Source organism: Theropithecus gelada, chromosome 7b (assembly GCF_003255815.1).
Source record: "Theropithecus gelada isolate Dixy chromosome 7b, Tgel_1.0, whole genome shotgun sequence".
NCBI classification, from domain to species: Eukaryota; Metazoa; Chordata; class Mammalia; order Primates; family Cercopithecidae; genus Theropithecus; species Theropithecus gelada.
In genome coordinates, this window is record NC_037675.1 from 18,317,822 (window position 1) to 18,342,147 (window position 24,326).

Here is a 24,326-nt window from a genome sequence, read left to right on the forward strand (position 1 = left end):
CTATTTAGAGGATGATATAGGAGAATATCCTCATGATTTTGGAAAGGATTTCTTATATAAGACATAAAAATCACTATCATATGGATAACTGGAAAGGAAAAAAACTGATAAATTTGACTCTGTTTAAGAACTCTTCATCCAAAGATGAGCGTTTTTTGTTTTTCTTTTAATGCCACATAATGGGAAAATATTTTTACAGTGTATAAAATTAGCCAAGGGCTTACATTGACTACTTATAAAATAATTACTATAAAAATAAATAAAGGAACTACTATAAAACAATTATCAAAAGGCAGTAGAAAACTTAGCAAAGTACTTGAATGAATAGGTGCCTCGCAAAAGAGAACATCCACATGGCCAATAGATACGAAATGTGCTTGACTTCATTAATGGTTGGTATTGCAAATTAAATCCCACAGGTAGGAATGCACATTAATACAATTACTTTAAAAGACAGTTTGGCATCATCTAGTATAGCCGAAGATCCACATATTTTATGAACTAATACTTCTGTTCCTAAGAATACATACTCAAGAGAAATGTGTGCACATTATGCAGTAGACTGTCTACAGAAATGTCCACAGCAGCGTTTTTATAGATTCAAAAGATTGAAGCCTCTCCAATGTCTGTCTGCTGTAGAATGGATACAAGTCTTTTTTTTCTTTCCAAGCCATGTAATACAATATTTAGTGAAAATGAACCAGCTATAACTCTGTGTAACTCTATGGAGGAATCTCATAAACAGTGTTAATGAAAGAGGCAAGACTGAATAGTATACTGTGTGTGGTTCCATTTACATGTGTGTGGTACTATTTACATATCATTCACAAATAGGCATAGCTAAATTATATTTTTAGGGATATGTATATATGTGGTAAACCTATAAAGAAAATCCAGATAATTGTCATCACAAAGTTAGGATGGTATTACCTGTAAAGGTGGGAGGAGAGGGTTATGTGAAGAAGGGAGATAGGGAGAGTTCTGGCCTTGGTCTATTTTTTTGAACTGATTGAAATGACTGATGGTCACTTTATAATTATTTGCTGAATTTTCTATAAACTTGTACATACCTTTCCTATTTCACAATTTTTAAAAATTGTTTTTATGTGTTGTCAGAGTAGCTAGAAAGAATAGGTAGTATATGTTTTAAAATTGGAAATAATTATTTACAATGAGGAAAGAGAACTTTTCTCATTTTTAAAATATTCTTGAAATTTAAAAAATTTCTTGAAACTTGAGACATGATTTCTTTTTTCCTTTTTTTTTTCTTGAGACAGAGTCTTGCTCTGTCACTCAGACTGGAGTGCAGTGGCACGATCTCGGCTCACTGCAACCTCCACCTCCTGGGGTTCAAGCGATTCTCCTGCCTTATCCTCCTGAGTACCTGGGATTACAGGTGTCTGCCACTAAATGCCCGGCTAATTTTTTTGTATTTTGAGTAGAGACAGGATTTCACCATGTTGGCCACGCTGGTTTCAAACTCCCGACCTAAAGTGATCTTCCCGTCTCGGCCTCCCAAAGTGCTAGGATTACGGGCATGAGCACCGCGCCCGGCCCAAGCCATGATTTCTTTATTTTACAAGCACTTGCTTATACTTGTGCTAGATTTACTGACTACTCAGCCAGTATTTATGGAGCATTTACTGCTCAGCTGTGTCACAGCAATGAGGTTTAAGGTGGGTAGTCAAATGTTTTGTGGGTTTATTTAATCGACTTAAATCAGTTAGCTCCTCATTCATTTAAAAACCATGCATTTATACTTTTTGAGTACTTTCAATTCCATAGTTTCACTTGTAAGTGCTATGATTCTATTAGTTTGGAATGGAATTTGGCAATTATAAAGTTGAGCATATGTTAATTTTTTTTTCAGTTCTTGGTAGGCAGGAGTTACAAGTGCAGGCATGGGCTCTAGCAAATACTCCAGTAGTATAGGCTCTTCTATTCAAAATTTAGTGGCATATGTCAAGATTCCAGAAAATGCCAGTCCCTTGGGATATTTATAAGTTCTTATTTAAGAGCCCATATGCTTTAAATATTTATTTAAACATATTTGGGAAGATAATCCTGATTTATTTACTCTGTAAACAGATGCCAAAGATCATAGTAATGTGCATATGTGCACATATATATATATATATGCACACATTATATATGTTTGTATAGATATACACACACACACACACACCAAAATGGACTGCACTTTTAACTCCTGCCTACCAGGAACTGAAAAAACTTTTAACATATACTCAACTTTTAATTGTCAAATTCCATTCCAAACAAATAGAATCACATATATATATTTAAAATTTTAGACACGCTTATTTTCCATGGAAGTTTTTATATATATAAAACTTTTTGTATTTTATATATAAAAGTTTGTATTTAACTATTTTATATATATAACATTTCCATGGAAAATGTGGCTGAAATTTTAAATATATAATTTCTTGCTGAGTGTTTAACATGAAAGAGCATAAGCTAAAAGAAACCCATTTTAAATGAGTTGCCCTGCCTAATTAGTAATTCATTTTGAAATAAATTTTTTAAGTTTATTATGTAAAAGAAAACAACATACTTAGAAAAAGGTCTAAACAGTATTGTTTTGTCTTCTCAAATATCTTTTTTCTTTCTCTTTTCAACTCTTCCCTTAATCCTTTCCATCTCTTGTTTCACCAAGAGGCTTAGTACATAAACCAGAAAATGAGAGGCAAATGTACAGGGTCAGCCAAGTGGTAGCATATACCCAGAATTCTGTACATGTTTCCTTGAATTTGAAAGAGAAGGTTGCTAGTACTCTATAAGTAGAATGACAGGACATATGACTTAAAGATTTTTGTTGGGTAGATACCATTATTTCAATCAGTTATCTTTGACCAACAGTAGTAATTAATCATCACTTCTAGGTTTGAGACTCTTTATGAATTCTAGGTTGTGGAGGTACTAGCCAGACTTATTTTGAGAAATATGTGACTTGGATAAAGAGACTGATAGTGTGTTACCTAAAGGATCACTGACAGTTTTCTTCCTTGTGCTTCTTTGATTATAAGGGATAGAAACCCACTTAAAGTGGCTCCAATTAAAGAAAGAATTTATTGAAAGGATTTAGACAGATAGCACTCAAAGGCAGGAGGCAGGAGTATCTGGCTTCCTGAAGGCCTGACACCAGGAACTCCATATTAAGGGCTCCATGGTCTCTCATCTCTGCCACCAAGGGTGGTTTGCAAGATAACTCTCCTTGCAGGCACAACTGATAATCTTCATGTAAAAATAAATTGATTTAAAACAGGTGAGAAATTCAGAATGGTGTTGAGGGGAACTGTATTGGTAACAGTTTATGGAACAGATAGAATGGAGAGAGAGAGAAAAGTGGAAAAAAGAAGAGTCTAGACATAAGATAGTGCAGGCTTGAGTGAGTATGGGGACAGTAGAAAGGGAAATAATATACAAAATTTGGTATTCCATGTGAATGTAGAGAGAGAATAAAGGGAATAAGGTCGACTAGGTTGGTAAGTCCAAAGGACAGACCTGTTTAATAAAAGATAATGAATTCTATCTTGGCTAAGTTGAAATAGAAATGTTAGTAAAATATCCAAATGAAAGTGTGCAGCAGGTAGTTGGGATTATAAGTCTTCCAAGTTGCAGATTAGATTTGAACAAAGGCATAAACATTCCTGTCGTAAAATTATCAAATGAACATATTAGAGATTTTATTTGATTCATTAGTGAATGAGGGAACAATAAGATCATAAACAGAGGAGAACTCAAAATATAATACATGTATAGTTAAAGAATGCAGGAGCAAATTTATAAATAGAAACAAAAGTGGTCAGTATCCACAGGGTGACAATCAGTGGTATTTCATAGGAAACAATTTCTGCAAACGAGAATTATTTGTAGCTACTACAAGTTTTTTGTAAGTTAACTAATGTCCATCTCTGTAGTGTTGTAAAATAGCCTCATCAAAGAAACAGACGTGGATGTAACTAACCTAAATGGAGGTTCTAACCAGGGCACTCACTAAATTTCAGGCCTTCACTGTTTTTCCTTAAATTGGTATGGAAATTTTAAACTCAAGAGCCTTCCTACTACTTGGAGTGTTTGGTCAGCAGTAGATAGAAAGAAAAACAAGCAATGGAGAAAGGATTCCCTATTTAATAAATGGTGTTGGGAAAACTAGCTAGCCATATGCAGAAAGCTGAAACTGGATCCCTTCCTTACACCCTTATACAAAAATTAACTCAAGATGGATTAAAGACTTAAACATAAGACCTAAAGCCATAAAAACTGTAGAAGAAAATCTAGGCAGTACTATTCAGGACGTAGGCATGGGCAAAGATTTCATGACTAAAACACCAAAAGCAATGGCAACAAAAGCCAAAATAGACAAGTAGAATCTGATTAAACTAAAGAGCTTCTGCACAGCAAAAGAAACTATCAGAGTGAACAGGCAACCTACAGAATGGGAGAAAATTTTTGTGATCTGGGCTAATATCCAGAATCTACAAAGAACTTGAATTTACCAAAAAAAAAACAAAAAACATCAAACAGTGGGTGAGGGATATGAATAGACACTGCTCAAAAGAAGACATTTATGCAGCCAACAGACATATGAGAAAAAGTTCATCATCACTGGTCATTAGAGAAATGCAAATCAAAACCACCATGCGATACCATCTCACGCCAGTTAGAATGGTGGTCATTAAAAAGTCAGGAAACAACAGATGCTGGAGAGGATGTGGAGAAATAGGAACACTTTTATACTGTTGGTGGGAGTGTAAATTAGTTCAACCATGGTGGAAGACAGTGTGGTGATTCCTCAAGGATCTAGAACTAGAAATACCATTTGGCCCAGCAATCCCATTACTGAGTATATACCCAAAGGATTATAAATCATTCTGCTATAAAGACATATGCACACATATGTTTATTGCGGCACTGTTCACAATGGCAAAGACTTGGAACCAACCCAAATGCCCATCAGTGATAGACTGGATAAAGAAAACGTGGCACATATACACCATGGAATACTATGCAGCCATAAAAAAAAATGAGTTCATGTCCTTTGCAAGGACGTGGATGACACTGGAAACCATCATTCCCAGCAAACTAACACAAAAGCAGAAAACCAAACACTGCATGTTCTCACTCATAAGTGGGAGTTGAACAATGACAACACGTGGACACAGGGAGCGGAACATCACACACTGGGGCTTGTCAGGGGGTGGGGGGCTAGTCTAGGGATAGCATTAGGAGAAATACCTAATGCAGATGACGGGTTGATGGATGCAGCAAACCACCATGGCACATGTATACCTATATAACGATCCTGCACGTTCTGCACATGTACCCCAGAACTTAAAGTGTAATACTAATAAAAAAAAGATCAGCAAATAGAAAAACAAAAACAAAAGAAAGAAGTCTTTTAAAGTTCCTCTTCCTTTAGGTAAAACTGGTTTAATTAATACTAGAAAACGAAGCAAAACCTTCTCTTTTAAGTTCAATTTGGGCATTTGCAACACAGAAATAGTGTGGATATCATGTAGGGATTCCTTTTTCCTGGAAATATTTTTAGGCAGTATGCCCTCCTCTCTTCCTCCACCAACTTGAATTTCATTTTAGGTCTTAGTAGCTTCCGAGGGAAAGGAAGGTTGTGGGGTTTGCTGTTTTAGACAGTTAACATTCTTAATGCTGTAATATAAATAAGAATTTATGAATTATCACAAGAAGATTTTGAAGATGAATATTGAAAGGCCACAGGCCCTGTCTTGTCATATTTCCTTGATACTTGATATTATAACAAATTAATACAGATTAATCAAATATTTTTAAAAAAATTTTAAAGAACAGCATACTACTTCTTTCTTTTAAAAACCAATACTTGCTCCAATAATAAGTTCTATTGAGGGTTACTAGGAATCTCTTTTCCTGAATTTAGGTCTGAAATCAGTGAGTTGGGTGGTAAGTGGTAACATAATTTCGTTTTTTGGTTTTTGTGGGTTTTTTTTTTTATTTTTTATTTTTTGAGACGGAGTCTCCCTGTGTCACCCAGGCTGGAGTGCAGTGGCACTATCTTGGCTCACAGCAAGCTCTGCTTCCTGGGTTCACACCATTCTCCTGCCTCAGCCTCCTGAGTAGCTGGGACTACAGGCGCCCACCACCATGCCCAGCTAGCTTTGTTTTTGTATTTTTAGTAGAGACGGGGTTTCACCATGTTAGCCAAGATGGTCTTGATCTCCTGACGCTGTGATCCGCCCGCCTCGGCCTCCCAAAGTGCTGGGATTACAGGCATGAGCCACCGCGCCCGGCCGTAACATAGTTTTTTATAAAGGTGATTATGACTGTCAGACAGATATAAAGTGAACATGAGTCAAAGGTTTTAAGTCATTTATTAGTGAGGGAGCCTGAAAAAAATGTTGCCTTGGTAAATTCAAAGATCAGACAAATATATAAGCCCACCAAGAAGGCCAAATGAATTTGCTTCATAAATACAAAAACTGGCTCTTCCACAGTGGAGGGAAGAAGTCAGTTGAACTTCCACCAGATGAAATTTATTTGCACATCTACAAACACAAATTATTTGCTTTACTCTCAGTTTTCTACAAATTATCTTCTGTTTATAGAGTTGTAAATAGCTCAAAAACCAAGGCACAAACCCCATAGAATCAGATAACTTGGAAAGTGCGCTAAACAATACATAGTTTTTAAAGATATTTAGTTTTTGGGGGTTCATTTAAAAATATTTCACTATGCTTACATAACTAATGTTGAAAGGTAAATGTTAGCTAAGTTTATTACTTAAATCTTGCATTTTCTACCATAAATGACAATATGCAGAAAGTACCTGAATTGGCCCAAGTCACAAAAAAACTGTTAAAATCATAATGGAATTTAACTTTGTTGTGACATAAATGGAAAAATGGACATAAATAGAAAAATGATTGTTTCTAATAAGTGCTTAACTGACCCTCCAAAAATACTGTCTTCTATAGAAGTGAACTGATGAAAAAAATAAGTGTGTTAATGTTAGGATTTTATTTAAGTAATCTTGCCAATTGGGAACTTTGAATTAGTTTGGAACATGTACAGAACGGGGTGCATCCAATCGGCTTAAATTGATTAATAATTACTCATTAAATTGATCTTTATAGCAGCCTGTAATGTATGTTTTAGAATACATTTCTTTAAGAAAAGCAATTGGGATAAGTCAACTTAAATGGGTACACACCATTGAAATTTGAAATTATTTTGGCACAGTTCAGTTTTCTCCTTAAGTTTGTCAGAATGGCATAGAAAAACTCACATTATTTACAAGAAATAAAGTATCTTTGAAGTTCTATTTACTTTAGAATGGATTATGATAATGACTAGTAATAGCTATAGAGAGTACACAGTACTGGCACTCCTGATGCATTTTTCTACTTTTTCTTTATGAGGAATAAGCAGATCTCTCATAGTGGTAACCTTTCACACTGTGTTTTCCTCGTTGAGCAAGTGTCTGTATTGTGACTAACTTGTGCGTGAGAAGACTGAAGCTGGCCTTGTTCATATGTACCTTGCCTGGCCTTCTTAATAGATTATGGCATTCCACTTGTTAATACCAGTGGCACAGGAGAAACTTCTACTGTTGTGCTATTTGGTAATGTGAAGACAGAAAAAGTCTTTTTATGGTAGTTGGGTCCTCAAAACAACTCTTCATGTTTTAGTGATAAGAAGACACAAGTTGCCTATTAAACAGAGATACATTAGCTTATTATCTGCAAAGCTGATAGAGCCTCTTAAATTCTCTCATGGTGACAGAAACCCCATCTGAAGTGAAGACTTGCAGAGCTGGAGATACCAGAGTACTTTCCTTCCTCATAAATACAAGTAGGGTTAACCCTACTCTTTACTCTTGTAGAATAAAAATTTCTGTAGTTATTGAACAAAAGCTGTCTTCTTTTTTCTGTGGCAATTAAAATATGATCAAAGAGATATATACTTGGTGATTGCCATTTGTGAAAATTTCAGTGATAAGCATTACTGCTTACTAAGAAGAGCAAGACTGAATTAACTAGTCTTAAAATAGATGAAAGTTGAGGGGAAATATCAGAGATTGAGGACTAGAATAAATCAACAACTTTGTGATAAGATCTGTGTGTAGGCACCTACTATATTTGTTCTGTTTCTAGTGCTGTGTAGGTTTTAAGAGTTCAATGTGTTCCAGTGTTCTGAGTGTCTACGTTTTCACTGCCCATAGCTACTTGGAAAGATTTGGCAAGTAAACTTGCTACCATGGTTGGGGGGGGATAAATGCCTTTATCCTTTAGTGCTCCCAACAACAGGACCTTTTATGGCCAAGCACACATAAAAGTCCATGTGATTACTTAGGCTCATAGAGCCTAGTGCCATGGAGAAAATGTTGGAGAAATAGATGTCGTGTTTGCTATATGCACATGCTAAGTAATTTAATAAGCTAACGTATCTATACTAATGATTGCTTATGATTGTTCATGGAAAATTTTTAAAAATCAAATGGAATAAAGTGAATTTTAAAAATAATTTGACTTTGGAGAAACTAAGAAAAAAATTCTTGAATCTTAATGTACTGTTTATATTCCACTTCATTCAAGAAAAAGGGAGTAAAATAAACATCCATAATTATTGCTAATCATATTTTAAAGGATACTAAGATCTGCTATGAAATAATTAAAAATATCTTTAGATCTAATTTAATAATTTATTGATGAACTTCTCTGGGACTAGTTCAGTGATCAAGCTTTGTTTCCTAATAGAGCTCTGTTAGATAGGCTTACTTGGAAATTTTAACTTCCTACTCCTTCTCTGCAGTTGGCCAGAAAATTAAGAAGTCTCAGCCATTTCAGTGTTGAACCCTGTAACTCTACTTTAAGACCCACCAGGATTTTTAAAAAAAGAAGAAGGAAAGAAATTAGACATTCTGAAAGTAAAGGAATATTCTGTATATCTTCAAGCTCTTGGTTTTTAATTTATTTTTTTAAGTACCAGACAAGTTATTTCATGATGACTTTAAGTTAAAAATCAGAAAACCAACTGTTTTTTGCATTATACTTACCCCAAAGTAAGTTTAAAAAAAAAAAAAGTCAGTATAATCCAGGAGATATTTTAATGGCACTCAAGAAAATTCTCCAGAAAGGGCCGGGCACGGTGGCTTACGCCTGTAATACCTGCACTTTGGGAGGCCGAGGTGGGCAGATCATAAGGTCAGGAGATCAAGACCATCCTGGCTAACATGGTAAAACCCCGTCTCTACTAAAACTACAAAAAAAATTAGCCGGGCATGGTGGTGGGCGCCTATAATCCCAGCTACTTGGGAGACTGAGGCAGGAGAATGGCGTGAACCTGGGAGGCGGAGCTTGCAGTAAGCCGAGATTGTGCTACTGCACTCCAGCCTGAGCGACAGAGCGAGACTGTGTCTCAGAAAAAACAAAGAAGAGAAAATTCTCCAGAAAGTCAAATCAGTGGATTAAATCAAACCATGAAATACACTCTGAATAACTTTTGAGTGCAAATTTTAAAAGTATGTAAAGTCACTAATAATTTGTACATTCCACATAGGAAAGAGTCATTGCAGACATAAGTAATTATCAAGTTTGAACTTTTATATTTCAAAGTTATACAGGAAAGTGAATAATAGGAATGAAATTGTTGGGATATTGTGCTGATTCTGTTGAGTAAAGTAAACTCTGATAGGCAGAAAGGAAGAGTACGTGAAGTTGCTGAAATGTTCAGTTTATAAAGATGCGATAACTTCTCAAAGTATCATTTTTATGGATTTCTATTTTAGTTCTTTCATGCATTGGTTATATTGGATAAATTGATCATAGAATTTTAAATTGATAAATTGATCAGGCTTTAATCAGATTTGAGTTTTAACTGTCAGAGCAGAGAGTAATTTAGTATTTTAAGAAGTTTTGAAAGGAAGAATCCAAACAAGTAAATATTCCTTTTCTCTTAACGTACAACGGGAGGATTAATTTTACTTATATATAATGTTTATCTTATTTGAAGAAGTAAGTACATTTGTGATAATTTAGAAACCGTTTCAGTGGCTCTTGTATAATTCAGTTCATTCCGTCTGTGCTCTCTTAATAAATTTTACAGAAAAACTCATGGCAAGTTAGCATTATTTGTGTGTGAATTTTCCAATTGTATTTCAGACTTTAAGAAAGAAAGGCCTTAATGGTTGTGAGAGCCCTGATGCTGACGATTACTTTGAGCACAGTCCACTCTCGGAGGACAGATTCAGCAAACTAAATGAAGATAGTGATTTTATTTTCAAACGAGGCCCTGTAAGTACTTTTACTTTACCTCTACTTTTTATTTGTTGATCCTTTTTGTTAACTTCATTATTTAGGCTCTGAACAAGAAGGAACACAGAGGGTGCGACAGCCCAGACCCTGATACTTCATATGTGCTAACTCCACATACAGAAGAAAAATATAAAAAAATTAATGAGGAATTTGATAATATGATGCGGAATCATAAAATCGCAGTGAGTACTAAAGTATGGTTTGTGCTTTTATCTTGTGCATGAAGAGATTGACCAAACATCTTGTTGCTTATTTTTATAGTGGGTGATGACAACAATAAGTAGAAGGGAAGAAAGGCATTTTATTAGTATTTTTAATAAAACTTTAAAAATTATTGAAATCTTATACATGTTCAGTATCTTAAATGTAGAAGTGAAGAGAAAACATGCCGATCCAGACTTTGCTACCTCTTACCCCAGTACCTTTGGATAGGGCACCTAAACATCTTGAATTCTTTCGTCATCTATAAAGTGAGTTGGCTCTCATGATTTTTAAGGTATCTTCCAGCATTAAAATTCTATGATTTATATTATAGAGTATGTATAACTTTCCCTCTACTCCCATGACTTAAAAACATTTATGTTCTTAAATAGATCTTGAGAAAGCAAAGTGTATGGTAGTTAGGATTGTTGCAAAACTTGTTTCTTTCCCTAAATTATTTTCAATTATTTTGTATAGTTGCTGTAATAGTAGAGCTAAGCTTACTGCTTTGCAGTTTGTTAATGTCCCCAAATCACTTAGCAACAATACCACCAAATTTTGTTCTTTTTTTATGCTGTAGATACTAAGGAAGAGCAGCTTGGCTTAATTTTAATTTAAGGCAACAATGTTCTTAAACTGATTGCAGAGCAAATAGTGACTTTACAGTTTCTGTATACTCATTCATCTAACCATAGTGAAAGAGTGTTTTTCTTTGAGCTCATGCTCCTAGACTTGATAGTTCTTCAAAGAATTCTCACTGGAAGCTCCATTGGCAAGAGCTACTTAAAACAGTTATTTTGGATCTAATTTCCTAATTCTGTGTATATACGTCAGCCTCCCTTGAACAAATTAGTTTCAATGCTGATATTTATTTTATCAGAGTTAATTCTCTCAAAACTGTGCCCTAAAGTATGCACGATGGATCATATCTTCAGAGTAGTCCTGTACTACAGGTTGAGTGTCCCTTACCGGAAATACTTGGGACTAGAAGTGTTTCAGATTTGGGATTTTTTTCAAAATTTGGAATATTTGCATATGTATAATATCTTGGGGATGGGACCCAAGTCTAAACATTAAATTTATTAATGTTTCATACATACCTTATACTCATGTACTGAAGGAAGTTTTATATAATATTTTTCATAATTTTGTACGTGAAACAAAGTTTGTGTACATGGAATCATCAGAAAGCAAAGATGTTGCTGTCTCAGCTACCCATGTCATAGGTCTTGGCCCCATGTGGAACATCATGGGGAACCTGCTGTTAGCATGTGTAGCCTACACATGTGCCATTTTATTACCCTTTGTGGATATGTTTGCGTGAGGGAATCTGAGTGGGCACAGAAAAGATATATTGAAGCTGATGGGAGACTGGAAGGTCCTTTTCCCCTTGGAGACACTGAATACACAGTGTATTGTATGCCTGCATTTCCACACATCAGGTGTGGAATTCTCTATGGCATCATGTTGGTGCTTAAAAAGTTTTGGATTTTGGATTTTCAGATTAGGGATGCTCAACCTGTATAAGAAGCCAGCTCACACAAAAAAATGGCTTTAAGGAGTTACTTTTGGGCAAATACCATTATTATTCTTAAAAACAATACAGTAGCAAATGAAGGGATGTTGTTGACCTTGCAGTTAATGTTAAAGCTGCAAAGATACTGCACAAATAAAAGTGTTTTACTTTTGGAAAAAATTGCCATATACCCACTGTTTTTGTATTTGTTGATGTATTATAATTTTTCTACATAAAATAAACTATTGAATAAAGTACAATAAAATATATTCTTCCAACTTTAAATTAGCAGTGTTACCTTATTTTTGTATGTTACTCTTTTAAAATGAGGGCACAGTAAAGTTGTTTTATTTTCTCCCACTTTAAATTCTAAAAAGCAACATCTGTTTATCATGGTTAACAAGCATATTGTAAATGGTCTATGGAGGAAATGCGAGAGGAAAGTATAAAAAAGGGGGCATGGAATAATTTGGAGGGAGGGAAGGTTAGCATTTACAATATTTGTAATTTAATCTTTATACAATTTAAAGAAGATACCAAAAACTTCATTACTTTTATTACTGGCTTGGTTAGTAGTTAATTTTGTTGTTTAGATTAGATTTCTTTGCATTTTCATTTAACTCAAATTGCGTTGTTCTGTATGTAATTACTTTTTTTACCTCTTAGTTTTGCCCTTTAGAAATTTAGTGAATCAGAATGGGACATATTTATGATTTTTCAGATTTGACATATTAAGTTAATAATGTGTGTATACACTTTTCTCCTTCCATTATATTTGGTATCTCTCAATAGAAATGTAATGTTATTAAGGTTTACATCGAAGTGCCAATTATGCTTACTTGGTGACAGTGATACATTTCGTAATGTCTAAATTTGACAACACTACTTGATTATCAGATTTAACCTCTTAAATTTGTCTTTATGAATATTTGAAATACAGAATATAGACAGTATATATTAATATATAAAATTGAAATTGAAAAGGCTTATGTCAGGCATATTCATGTTCAAACATAGTTCTAAAGAAAATAGCTTTAATCTGTAAATTGGTTAAGAACCTATCCCTATCCTCTACTTTTAGTAACTTGAGTTACCTTGCCACATTAAAGTTCAAAAGTTACTTTGTAGATAAATATGAAACCAACAGTTTTTCCTTCTTTTTCTTTATTTACAGCCTGGTTTGCCACCTCAGAACTTTTCAATGTCTGTCACAGTTCCAGTGACCAGCCCCAATGCTTTGTCCTACACTAACCCAGGGAGTTCATTGGTGTCCCCATCTTTGGCAGCCAGCTCAACGTTAACGGACTCAAGCATGCTGTCTCCACCTCAAACCACGTTACATAGAAATGTGTCTCCTGGAGCTCCTCAGAGACCACCGAGTACTGGTAATGCAGGTATGTAGTGATACCTATTATGCTGCTTCTTTAATAAAGAGGGTGAAAAAAGTCTTTGCTAACATAAGCAGTTTCTTATTTTGCTATTCCTAATTGTATTGTTTTGATGAGCAAGAGTCACTGCTACATAATTGGCCTCATTTTAAAGTATTTTTTTGAAAATCAATTGTGAGTGTAGCATTGTGTCATGCAAAGTAGAACAGTACTGAGAACCTGCCATTTATACGCTTTCCTTCTCATGGGAAAGCCATACTTTGACAGGCAGAAAATTTAGTTAGATGTCACAAGCAAGGATTTAAAGTAGAGTGTGAGCCATTCATGTTAGAAATATGGGTGATAGACTTACCTGATTGGAGTTAGAGTATCTTTTACATCTCCTCCTGCCTGAATTACTTCATTAATTCAGCAGAATTTACATTGCATTTATTGTATTAGTTTACATAATGCAGTGTCTCCTCTCCTTTAAGTCCTAGATTTAATTTAGTGATTTAATCGTACTCCCTACATACTGCCCCCATTTTTATCAGTGTGTACTATTTTGGTATTGATGCAATACCACTATTTGGTATTGAAGGCAACATCAAGCTTGAAAGGTAAACTCATATATATGAGACATGCAACTACATGAGATTACTTATTAATGCCAACTTCAGACTGAGCTAGTTTTTATTTTTGTGTCGTTTTAGAATTAGAGTGAGAGTTACCTCTGTTCGGTTCACATTCAGTCAGGTAAAGAGACCTAATTCATATTCATTCTCTGCCCTCTGTCTTCTCTCCATAACGTTGTTAGGTGGGATGTTGAGCACTACAGACCTCTCAGTGCCAAATGGAGCCGGAAGCAGCCCAGTGGGTGAGTGAATTCCTACTATTTCGTTTTCTAGGTATCTAGCCTATCTGAGATTAAAGGAATGTTGTTCCTGAAATAAAGCTTTCTGGGAAATTTCCTTCTGAAGGGTACTTTCACTAATACTTAACATTTTTTAAAAACACCCCTGTTTTATTCCTTAAAAATCTTAAGGAGAAACTTTCTCCATCTTTTCTCCTTACCAAAGTTAGACTGTTACCTGCTCTGTCTTACAATAGCATGAAATGTTTTCAGAGAGATTAGAATGAAAAGAAATGGTGGGTCTGTCTACTTCTACAGATAGAAAGATAATTAAGAGATTTGTCTTGGCTGGGTGTGGTGGCTCACACCTCTAATCCCAGCACTTTGGGAGGACGAGGCGGGTGGATTGTCTGAGCTCAAGAGTTTGTGACTAGCCTGGGCAATGCTGTGAAACCCTGTCTCTACTAAAATACAAAAAAAATTAGCCCGGCATGGCAGTGCGCACCTGTAGTCCCAGCTACTTGGGAGGCTGAGGCAGGTGAATTGCTTGAATCCAGGAGGCAGAGGTTACAGTGAGCTGAGATCACGCCACTCCACTCCAGCCTGGGTGATAGAGTGAGACTCCTTCTCAAAAAAAACAAACAAAAAAAAAAACAAAACTATGGATATGATTGAATGACTTAATAAAAATGATGAGGAAGAAATAAACAGAAACATCAATAAAGATATGAAGACAAGTTACAAAATAATGACTTAAAGTAGGAATAAATGCCTAATTATATCTGTCACAGTATTAAATGTTTCAATGGAATTAAACAGATAAGACCTATTGTGGAGTCTTACTTAACAGAAAACAGTTAAACGTGGGAAAATACATAAAGGTCGTACCAATTAAACACAAGGGCTGCTACTCTTGTATGTGTATTTCCAAATATTTATGGGTTTTTTCAGCTCTTGTTTCAGTTGTTTGTATGCCTACATACTCTTTTTGTGTCCCTTTTCGCATATGTTTTTGATTCCCCCAACAAAATAATAGGTTCAGGGTCCACCAAGAATTGTAAGAGTCTAGTATGCTTCTCTCACATTGGGTTGACACCCCAAAAGGCTGGAGTAAACCAGAGATAAACAGTTCTTCTTAGTAGCAACATCTTATATATGCATCATACAGTTTCTTTTTTTTTTTTTTTTGAGACGGAGTCTCGCTCTGTCCCCCAGGAGTGCAGTGGCATGATCTCTGCTCACTGCAAGCTCCGCCTCCTGGGTTCACGCCATTCTCCTGCCTCAGCCTCCTGAGTAGCTGGGACGACAGGTGCCCACCAACACGCCGGGCTAACTTTTTTGCATTTTTAACAGAGACGGAGTTTCACCGTGTTAGCCAGGATGGTCTCGATCTCTTGAACTGATGATCTGCCTGCCTCAGCCTCCCAAAGGTTTCTTAAAATTAGATTATAGTGATTAGAAATTAGATTTAGGGGTTCCAGGATGCCTGCAAAAGCAAATAGTCTCTGGAAGAATAAAATAAGCCTGGCCCACATGGCAGAACCCCATCTCTACTAAAAATACAAAAATTAGCCGGGCGTGGTGGCAAGCGCCTGTAATCCCAGCTACTCAGGAGGCTGAGGCAGGAGAATCGCTTGAGCCCAGGAGGTGGAGGTTACAGTGAGCCGAGATCATGCCACTGCACTCTAGCCTGGGCAACAAGAGCAAAACTCTGTCTCAAAAGTAAATAAATAAAAGAAGAAAACACCATCTCAGACCTTATTATTTCTAACGTGGCACATAAGCTGAACTAGGCACACACACAAATAAAGCAAATGAAAACTTGCAGAAATAAACAATGGAATCAGCCTCCTGGGAACTCCAGAATTTGGAGTTATTAGGCACAGACTTTGACTTTAAAATAACAGTGTTTACTGTGTTCAAGGGTATTAAAAAAAAATTTGAGAATTTTAGCAGAGAACTGAAATGTATTAAAAAAACGGAAATTTTAGAACCAAAAAAACCTGTAATGTTAAGAACTTAACAGATGAGCTTAATAACAGATTGGACAAAGCAGATACAAGAATTAAGAAACTAAAAGATAAGATAGAAGAAAATTATCCAGAATTTTGGAGACACAGAGGAATGGAAAATTAAAAAGAAGACCCAGAGCATGCAACAAACAGGATTAACATACATTAAATTGAAGTCCCAGGAAGCAAAGTCAGAGAAAATTGGGCAGAAGCAGTATTTGAAGAGATCATCACTGAGAATTTTTCAAAACTAACACCAACAAAAAAGCCACAAATTGGGAAGGCCTATAAAACTCACGTGGAATACAGATAATGCTGTGCTTTATGAGAAATTTAAACCTTTATGAACAAAAGACTGGGAGATGGTGAACTAAACCTGCTTTTCAGAAAGTCAGAAAAGGACAGCAAATTAAACCTAAAGTAGGTAGAACCAAATTATAAAGATACAAGGATTGAAATAGAAAATAGAAAATTTTCTATTTCAGGCATGGTGAAACAGATGATCTCATACGTGCTTTTGTGGTATTGTAAATTAGTAACTGTCTTTCTGGAAAGGTTTTGGCAAGATGTTTCAGTTGTCATAAAAATACAAATATTGATACTGATATAGAAAAACATAAATTGAATTAACAAAACAAATACTGATTATTTAAAAGACTAATAAAATTGAATGTTTTCAGTAATATTCTATTCAAAATATTTTCTAATTTCCATTTTATCTTTTTAACCTAACCTGTAAGTTATTTAGAATTATATTTCTTAATTTCAGATACATGGAGATTTTCTAGTTATCTTTTAGATATTACTTTCTAACCAGATTGTTTTGTTACCAGATAGCTTACCCCTCTATATGATTAAATTCTCGGAAATTTGCTGATACTTTTTAATCAGCCAGCATATGCTCAATTTTTGTTTGTGTTGTATACTGGAAAAGAATGTTTATTCTGTATTATAAGCATGAGTTGCAAGTTCTACTCGTTTTAAATGTTTTATCTGTATATGTGTAATAACTTGCTGTATCAGCTCCAGTTTAGAAACTTGTGATAGGTCAGTTCCAGATAGTTTTGCGTTACCTTTAAACCATATCATTTTTACCAATATTGTCATTTTCAAAAGCATAATTTGTTTATAGACGAGTCTTCCATTTGCCTTGTTCATATTTTAATTTTTGTTGCATCTTCTGCCTGCTTCCCTAAAGCTGGAATACTTCAGGCCCATGTACTGTTGAAAGAAGAGGCATCCTTGAGACTTTTAAAGCACTGAACAAACTCAGGAAAGGGAAAGACTTCTTGAATAAGAAACCAAAGAAAGCCTAATGGAAAGATTGATTTGCTTGTGTTAAAATTGGAAACTTTGTGCATGAAAAACACTATAAAGAGAGTAAAAAGGCAAGACAGAATGGGAGAATATATATAGTATATATACAATCAATAGGGTCTTTTTTTTTTTTAAGAATACCTACAAATGAATAAGAAAAAGAAAACTCGACTTTGAAAATGTGCGTGAGAACACATGCACTTCACAAAAGAAGCATCTGATAAATGTGAAGAAATGCTCAGTCTCAGTAGTCATGGAAATGCATAATTAAACCACAAAGAGAGAACACTGCACACCCACCAGAATTGCTAAAATGAAATAGATTGTATAGCAAATATTGACAAAGCTATGAAAAAGCACAAACTCATACACTGGTAATGGGAGTACAAGTTGCTGCAATCATTTGGCATTATCTGCCTAAGCTGCAGATATGTATATTCTGTGACCCAGCATTTTCACTCCTCCTTATGTACTGTACAGAAATGCATTTGTGCACGAGTACCAAGAGATACGTAAAAGAATGTGCACAACATTATGTTAAAGTCAATATCTAGAAATAGTACAGATCTCTATCAACAGTAGAATGGATAAATATAAGAGAGTACATTCATATGGAAGAATATTATACTGCAATGAAAATGAAATCACAGCAATTCTCAACATGGATGAATGGCACCAAACATGAATTAAAGAAGATAGATACATACTCAGGATTCTATCTATATAAAGTTTGAAAAGCAGGCTAAAAAAACTACAGTGTTTGGGATGCTTGTGTAGACAGATGGCAAAGCCATAAAGAAAAACCAAGAAATTAGTGTAAAATTCACAATAGTGGTTACTTTGGGTAGGTGGGACTATGGGAATATTTTAGGGGCCCAATTATGGAAACTTCTGGGGTTCTGGCAGTATTCTTAATCTGAATGGTGGTTACATAGATCTTCATTTTGTGATAAATCCTTAACCTGTACATTTTTGTTTTGTACATTTTCTGTTTATGTGTTACATTAGCAAGAAAACAGTTTTGAAAATAAAAAGTACACTAGATATAATGATAAAGGAACTGTAACAACAAATATAAAGGTACTTTTTAAATTATAAGAGAAAATAATGTACATTTTGTGGTATTTATACTATTCCAAAATCCAGAGAGAAAATTTATAGACACTCACACTCACACACAAAGTATAGGTAGCCTTTGAGTCTTTGGACATTGTTGTCTGCGTGTGGCAGCTGGAACTCAGCACCCGTCTTGAGATCATGAGACAAGTCAGTTTAAGATGACAGGTCAAAATGCCAAGGTTGATAAAGTGAAAAGCTGGTGGCCCTCAGTGTTGAGCTGCTGAAGCAGCTGAGTCTGGGACCACTCTTCCCCCAGACTTCTTATATGAGATAATACATGTTCCTCGTTCTCCAGAGGAAAAAAGTAAGATAAAATCCAAGCAACAGATAGGGGAATGTTTAGTAATGGGCATTTAATTGCACCAAAATACACAATTCAAAAAAGAAACCTAACTAGTATTTTTAAAACTGAAAAGGTTGTTCATCATTGGTCGTAATCATGAAATTCAAATTAAAATGACAAAACAATAAAATACTACTGCTACTTACTAATTCCCAACTGTTAGCACTTTTTATTGTGATGTTCAGTGCTAATGAAGGCGTGGTGAAATTGATCTCATGCATGCTTTTGTGGCATTGTAAATTAGTAACAATCTTTCTGGAAAGGTTTTGGCAAGATGTTTTAGTTGTCATAAAAATGTTTATACCACCAAGCCCACTAATCCCATTTTTGGGAATCTTTCCTGAAGAGGTAAGTTAGAATAAGCAAAGCTTCATTGCAACTTTATTTGTAGTAATGAATAATAGGAAGAAATCAACATATTCAACAATATGAAAATGAAGTAAATGAAATTTCAATTGAATTTCTTTTTAGTTATGATTTAAAATGAGCAAAAAATATGAGTATGGAAAACAAAAGGGGAAAAATCCAAAGAGATTATAATACTTAACGTTAAGATGGTGGGACTGTGAGGGTTTTTCACTCTAGTTTCTGTGATGCTGTATTAATACAGTTACCTCTACAATCATAACATCTTTATTGTAGTAAATTAGAACATTTCTTTATTTTTACTTATAACTTGTTTTCCATTTGTCATCTGTGCAAATAAAACTTGGCAGCTTTGTACATATTGTAATTTGTATACATCTTTCATAGAGGTAATTTGCTTATTTGATTATGATTTACTAGGTATATTTCTCTACTGGGAGTTTATATTTAATACTCGGTTTATGCTGTAGTTCAAATGACTTTGGGGACTTTTTACTTTGGGCATATGTTTAAATATCAAGCATAAAATAAAGTCTTAGATATCCAACAACTTCACTTTTTAAAAACATGTTGAGAAAGAGAAAAAACATATATGGTACTAGACATAGAAAGGCTCAGGATGCTCTTGGAGTTATTTGGGGTTTAATGAAGGTAAAATAAGGGTTTGCATTGTAGCAGGCGCATTGGCAATTAAAAAGAAGAGATGGAAGAGGCAAAAGATGTAAAGAAAGCTTGATTGCTCTGAAGGTGGGGATGGGATGGTGGAAGCCAGCAGTAGTAGAAGTCTTTAGAACAAGCTGAGTTGAGATGACAGCAGCATGTCTGGGTGAAAGTGGCCACCAGATTATTGAATATGAACTGGAAATTAGGAAGGACAAAGCAGAAACCCAGTTTTCAGTCATTCACATGGAGGTGATAGTTGAAGTTGTATGTGCTTCAGCATTCATGCTTCATGAAGATGCTGAAGTTTCTGAAAGAGAAGAAGATACGTTGCCTTTTGGCGGCTGCCCACGTGGGATCGAGATGGGGAATACAGTATTCAGAAAGAAAAGCAGACCCCATGAGCATTGCCTGTTTTTGTTATAAATTTTTATTGGACAGGATCCATGTTGTCCATTTTACAGGAAATTTCATTGAATCAGGTACATATGCATTCAATTATTTTAAAACTTGTGATCTTATTTATTTATTTATTTTATTTTATTTTAGACTAGTCAAGTGCAGTAGTGAGAAGGAGGTAAAGAGTAGAACAAGGAGTTTGATAAGGAGATAACTCACTACCTTTGAAGCAGCCCTGTGATCTTTTCTACTTTCAGAAACCTCAAGCAGTTCTTTGCACAAATGACATAATTTTATAACTGTTAAAATGTATTTTTGTTTATTGAATAATCAGCTGAATGTCAAATTTTATGACAATTTTGCCAAATATGATTGAACTTTGCTTTGGATGAGTTTTTCAGAATCCTTTGACGTTTGCATATCAGTTTGGACTTCTGAAATGAATTCATAATGAAATATTAATGACATCATTGTCTGCAGTTTAACCCTAGAAGAGTAGTATCTAAGGACACAGAGTACTTGCCATCTACTTGAGTGCATTGTTTCAGCTGATGTGATTTATATTTTGGAATATGAGCCAGACTGATGGAATTGACTGACCTATCTTATAGCTATAGGACTGTAATTGAGATCAAGTTCTGTTAAGTTTCTGAAGGCATAGGTATGCAGTTTGCTCAAGAGCATTTTTTTCACATTTGTGTTAGGATAGTAAATTACCTTGAAGTCTGGAAACACATTTTAACAACATTAAATTGGATTTATTCATTTAGAGTAGATACTGTAGTTCCTAGATTCGTAAACTGTGACAAAATGAGTTATATACTGAAAGTGTTTACCTTGGAAGTCTATCTGAAAAATGTCTTCATTTTTGTGATAAAAATTGAGCTGGAGGTAAGAAGGTATATATTAGGGTATATATCACTACACTGTACAAAATAACAAGTCATGCATAGGAGGTTCTCTTAGCTTCAGCCTGGCAAGTTACCAAACACTTACATCATCCTTTACTCATTATCTGCTACTGACTCCTGACTTTACACCAAGAAATACTGTGCTTTTAGGTCCCCTCTTACTCTTGAAATTTGGTTCTCATGAGTTACCATCGTGTCATATCTGTCTAAAGCACCGTAGACTGCACATGGGAAAATGGTATTTGTGCTTCTTGATGAGCTGTGGCTCTGAATTATATATTTACATCATTTTATGTCTTTGAGAGGAAACTCTAATTTCTCCTTCAGATTTGAGTATAAATCAAGTAAAGAAGACTCTTCTAAATAATACCAGAATCAGAACACATATTCATGCCATTGTATATTTAAAAAAATTATTAATCTGACATTCTCATACTGTTACGCAAAATGAAGTTTCTATTTAACCTTCCTATTTTTGAATAAAATTGTTTATTAAATATTTTTAATCTTTCAAATGTCTGGCTTAGCAGTTACCTCCCTCCGACTCATAGATGATCTCTACTCCACAGGATGGCCTGGTGAAGTGGTTGTTTTTTAAACTGTACTGCTTTCTGAAGCTTAACAGGATGCAGGAAATTACTCTATGGGGTGTGGAAAGGATTTAATACATACCCCTTCAAGATAATGAAAGCAGAATGCAGGAAATAACCTCATGAGGTTAACTGAAATACCAGTCCCCACAGCAAAATTAGATCATACATATGAATTAAAACTGAGTGGATCACTTGGTAAACGTTTTGGAGGAAACAAGAGGAAGGTGGGGGTAAGGAAGGAAAAAACCACACTAATTATCTGGAGCTCAGAAATTCTTTTGTTTGTTTGAGACAGGATCTCACTCTGTTGCCTAGGCTGGAGTACAGTGGCACGATCTCGGCTCACTGCAGCCTCCGCCTCTATGGCTCAGGCAATTCTCCTGCCTCAGCCTCCCTAGTAGCTGGGATTACAGACATGTACCACCATACCCTGCTAATTTTTCTTCTCTTCTGTGTGTGTGTGTGTGTGTGTGTGTGTGTTGGCGTGTTAGCATAAGTTTTTATTTAATGACTCCCAAAGGTGTAATAATATTTACTCATGGAAAGTCCTTAATAGCATTTTAGCACATGGGAAATCTGTACGTTACTAACAGATATATACATCTGAGTTTGGCTCAAATTTGAGATAGACATGATCATCACCTTTTCAGAGGTCCACATAGTACTAGCTGATTTCACTGAGCTTTTAGTAAATACCAGAAACTATTGTTGTTTTCTTACATAAATTTTATTACTTAATACATGAACTCTACAAGAGATATTACTACCTCCCTCTTCAGTTTAAGGAACTATGGCTTGAGGAGGTCAAATAACTCACCCAGGGACAAACAGCTTGTTCAGAGACCCAGAAAATTTTTGAAATGTTTCAGATGTTAGAGATACAATTATTTTAGAGAAAAGTAGAAATACTATCCTAGTTTTTTTTTTTTAATACTTTAAGTTCTAGGATACATGTGCACAACGTGCAGGTTTGTTACATATGTATATATGTGTCATGTTGGTGTGCTGTACCCATTAACTCGTCATTTGCATTAGGTATATCTCCTAATGCTATCCCTCCCCCAATCCCCCTACCCACAATAGGACCCGGTGTGGGATGTTCCCCTTCCTGTGTCCAAGTGATCTCATTGTTCAATTCCCACCTATGAGTGAGAACATGCAGTGTTTGGTTTTCTGTTCTTGCAGTAGTTTGCTGAGAATGATGGTTTCCAGCTGCATCCATGTCCCTACAAAGGACACGAACTCATCCTTTTTTATGACTGCATAGTATTCCATGGTGTCTGTGTGCCATATTTTCTTAATCCAGTCTGTCACTGATGGACATTTGGGTTGATTCCAAGTCTTTGCTATTGTGAATAGTGCCACAGTAAACATACGTGTGCATGTGTCTTTATAGCAGCATGACTTATAATCCTTTGTTTATATCCCCAGTAATGGGATGGCTGGGTCAAATGGTATTTATAGTTCTAGATCCTTGAGGCATCGCCACACTGTTTTCCACAATGGTTGAACTAGTTTACAATCCCACCAACAGTGTAAAAGTGTTCCTATTTCTCCACATCCTCTCCAGCACCTGTTGTTTCCTGATTTTTTAATGATTGCCCTTCTAACTGGTGTGAGATGGTATCTCATTGTGGTTTTCATTTGCATTTCTCTGATGGTGAGTGATGATGAGCATTTTTTCATGTGTCTGTTGGCTGTATGAATGTCTTCTTTTGAGAAGTGTCTGTTCATATCCTTTGCCCCCTTTTTGATGGGTTGTTTTTTCTTGTAAATTTGTTTGAGTTCTTTGTAGGTTCTGGATATTAGCCCTTTGTCAGATGAGTAGATTGCAAAAATTTTCTCCCATTCTGTAGGTTACCTGTTCACTCTGATGGTAGTTTCTTTTCCTGTGCAGAAGCTCTTTAGTTTAATTAGATCCCATTTGTCAATTATGGCTTTTGTTGCCATTGCTTTTGGTGTTTTAGACATGAAGTCCTTGCCCATGCCTATGTCCTGAATAGTGTTACCTAGGTTTTCTTCTAGGGTTTTTATGGTTTTAGGTCTAACATTTAAGTCTCTAATCCATCTTTTTTTTTTTTTTTTTTTTTTTGAGACGGAGTCTCGCGCTGTGTCACCCAGGCTGGAGTGCAGTGGCATGATCTCGGCTCACTGCAAGCTCCGCCTCCCAGGTTCACGCCATTCTCCTGCCTCAGCCTCCTAGTAGCTGGGACTACAGGCGCCCGCCACCACGCCCGGCTAGTTTTTTGTATTTTTAGTAGAGACGGGGTTTCACCATGTTAGCCAGGATGGTCTCGATCTCCTGACCTCGTGATCCGCCCGCCTCGGCCTCCCAAAGTGC

At 35.5% G+C, this 24,326-nt stretch overlaps 1 protein-coding gene across 10 annotated transcripts in view; it reads left to right on the forward strand.

Moving 5' to 3' along the window:
* MEF2A (myocyte enhancer factor 2A) overlaps positions 1–24,326 on the forward strand; it is a 161,860-nt gene that overhangs the window by 99,415 nt on the left and 38,119 nt on the right. For 7 of the 10 annotated variants that reach the window (XM_025391645.1, XM_025391643.1, XM_025391635.1 and 4 more), the window contains 3 exons: positions 10,176–10,307; positions 13,220–13,439; positions 14,230–14,289. In XM_025391645.1, coding sequence (XP_025247430.1) covers positions 10,176–10,307; positions 13,220–13,439; positions 14,230–14,289 — 412 coding nt within the window. Of the gene's footprint in view, positions 1–10,175; positions 10,308–10,372; positions 10,523–13,219; positions 13,440–14,229; positions 14,290–24,326 lie in introns of all 10 variants that reach the window. The other 3 variants (XM_025391637.1, XM_025391638.1, XM_025391636.1) reach the window with 2 other exon arrangements.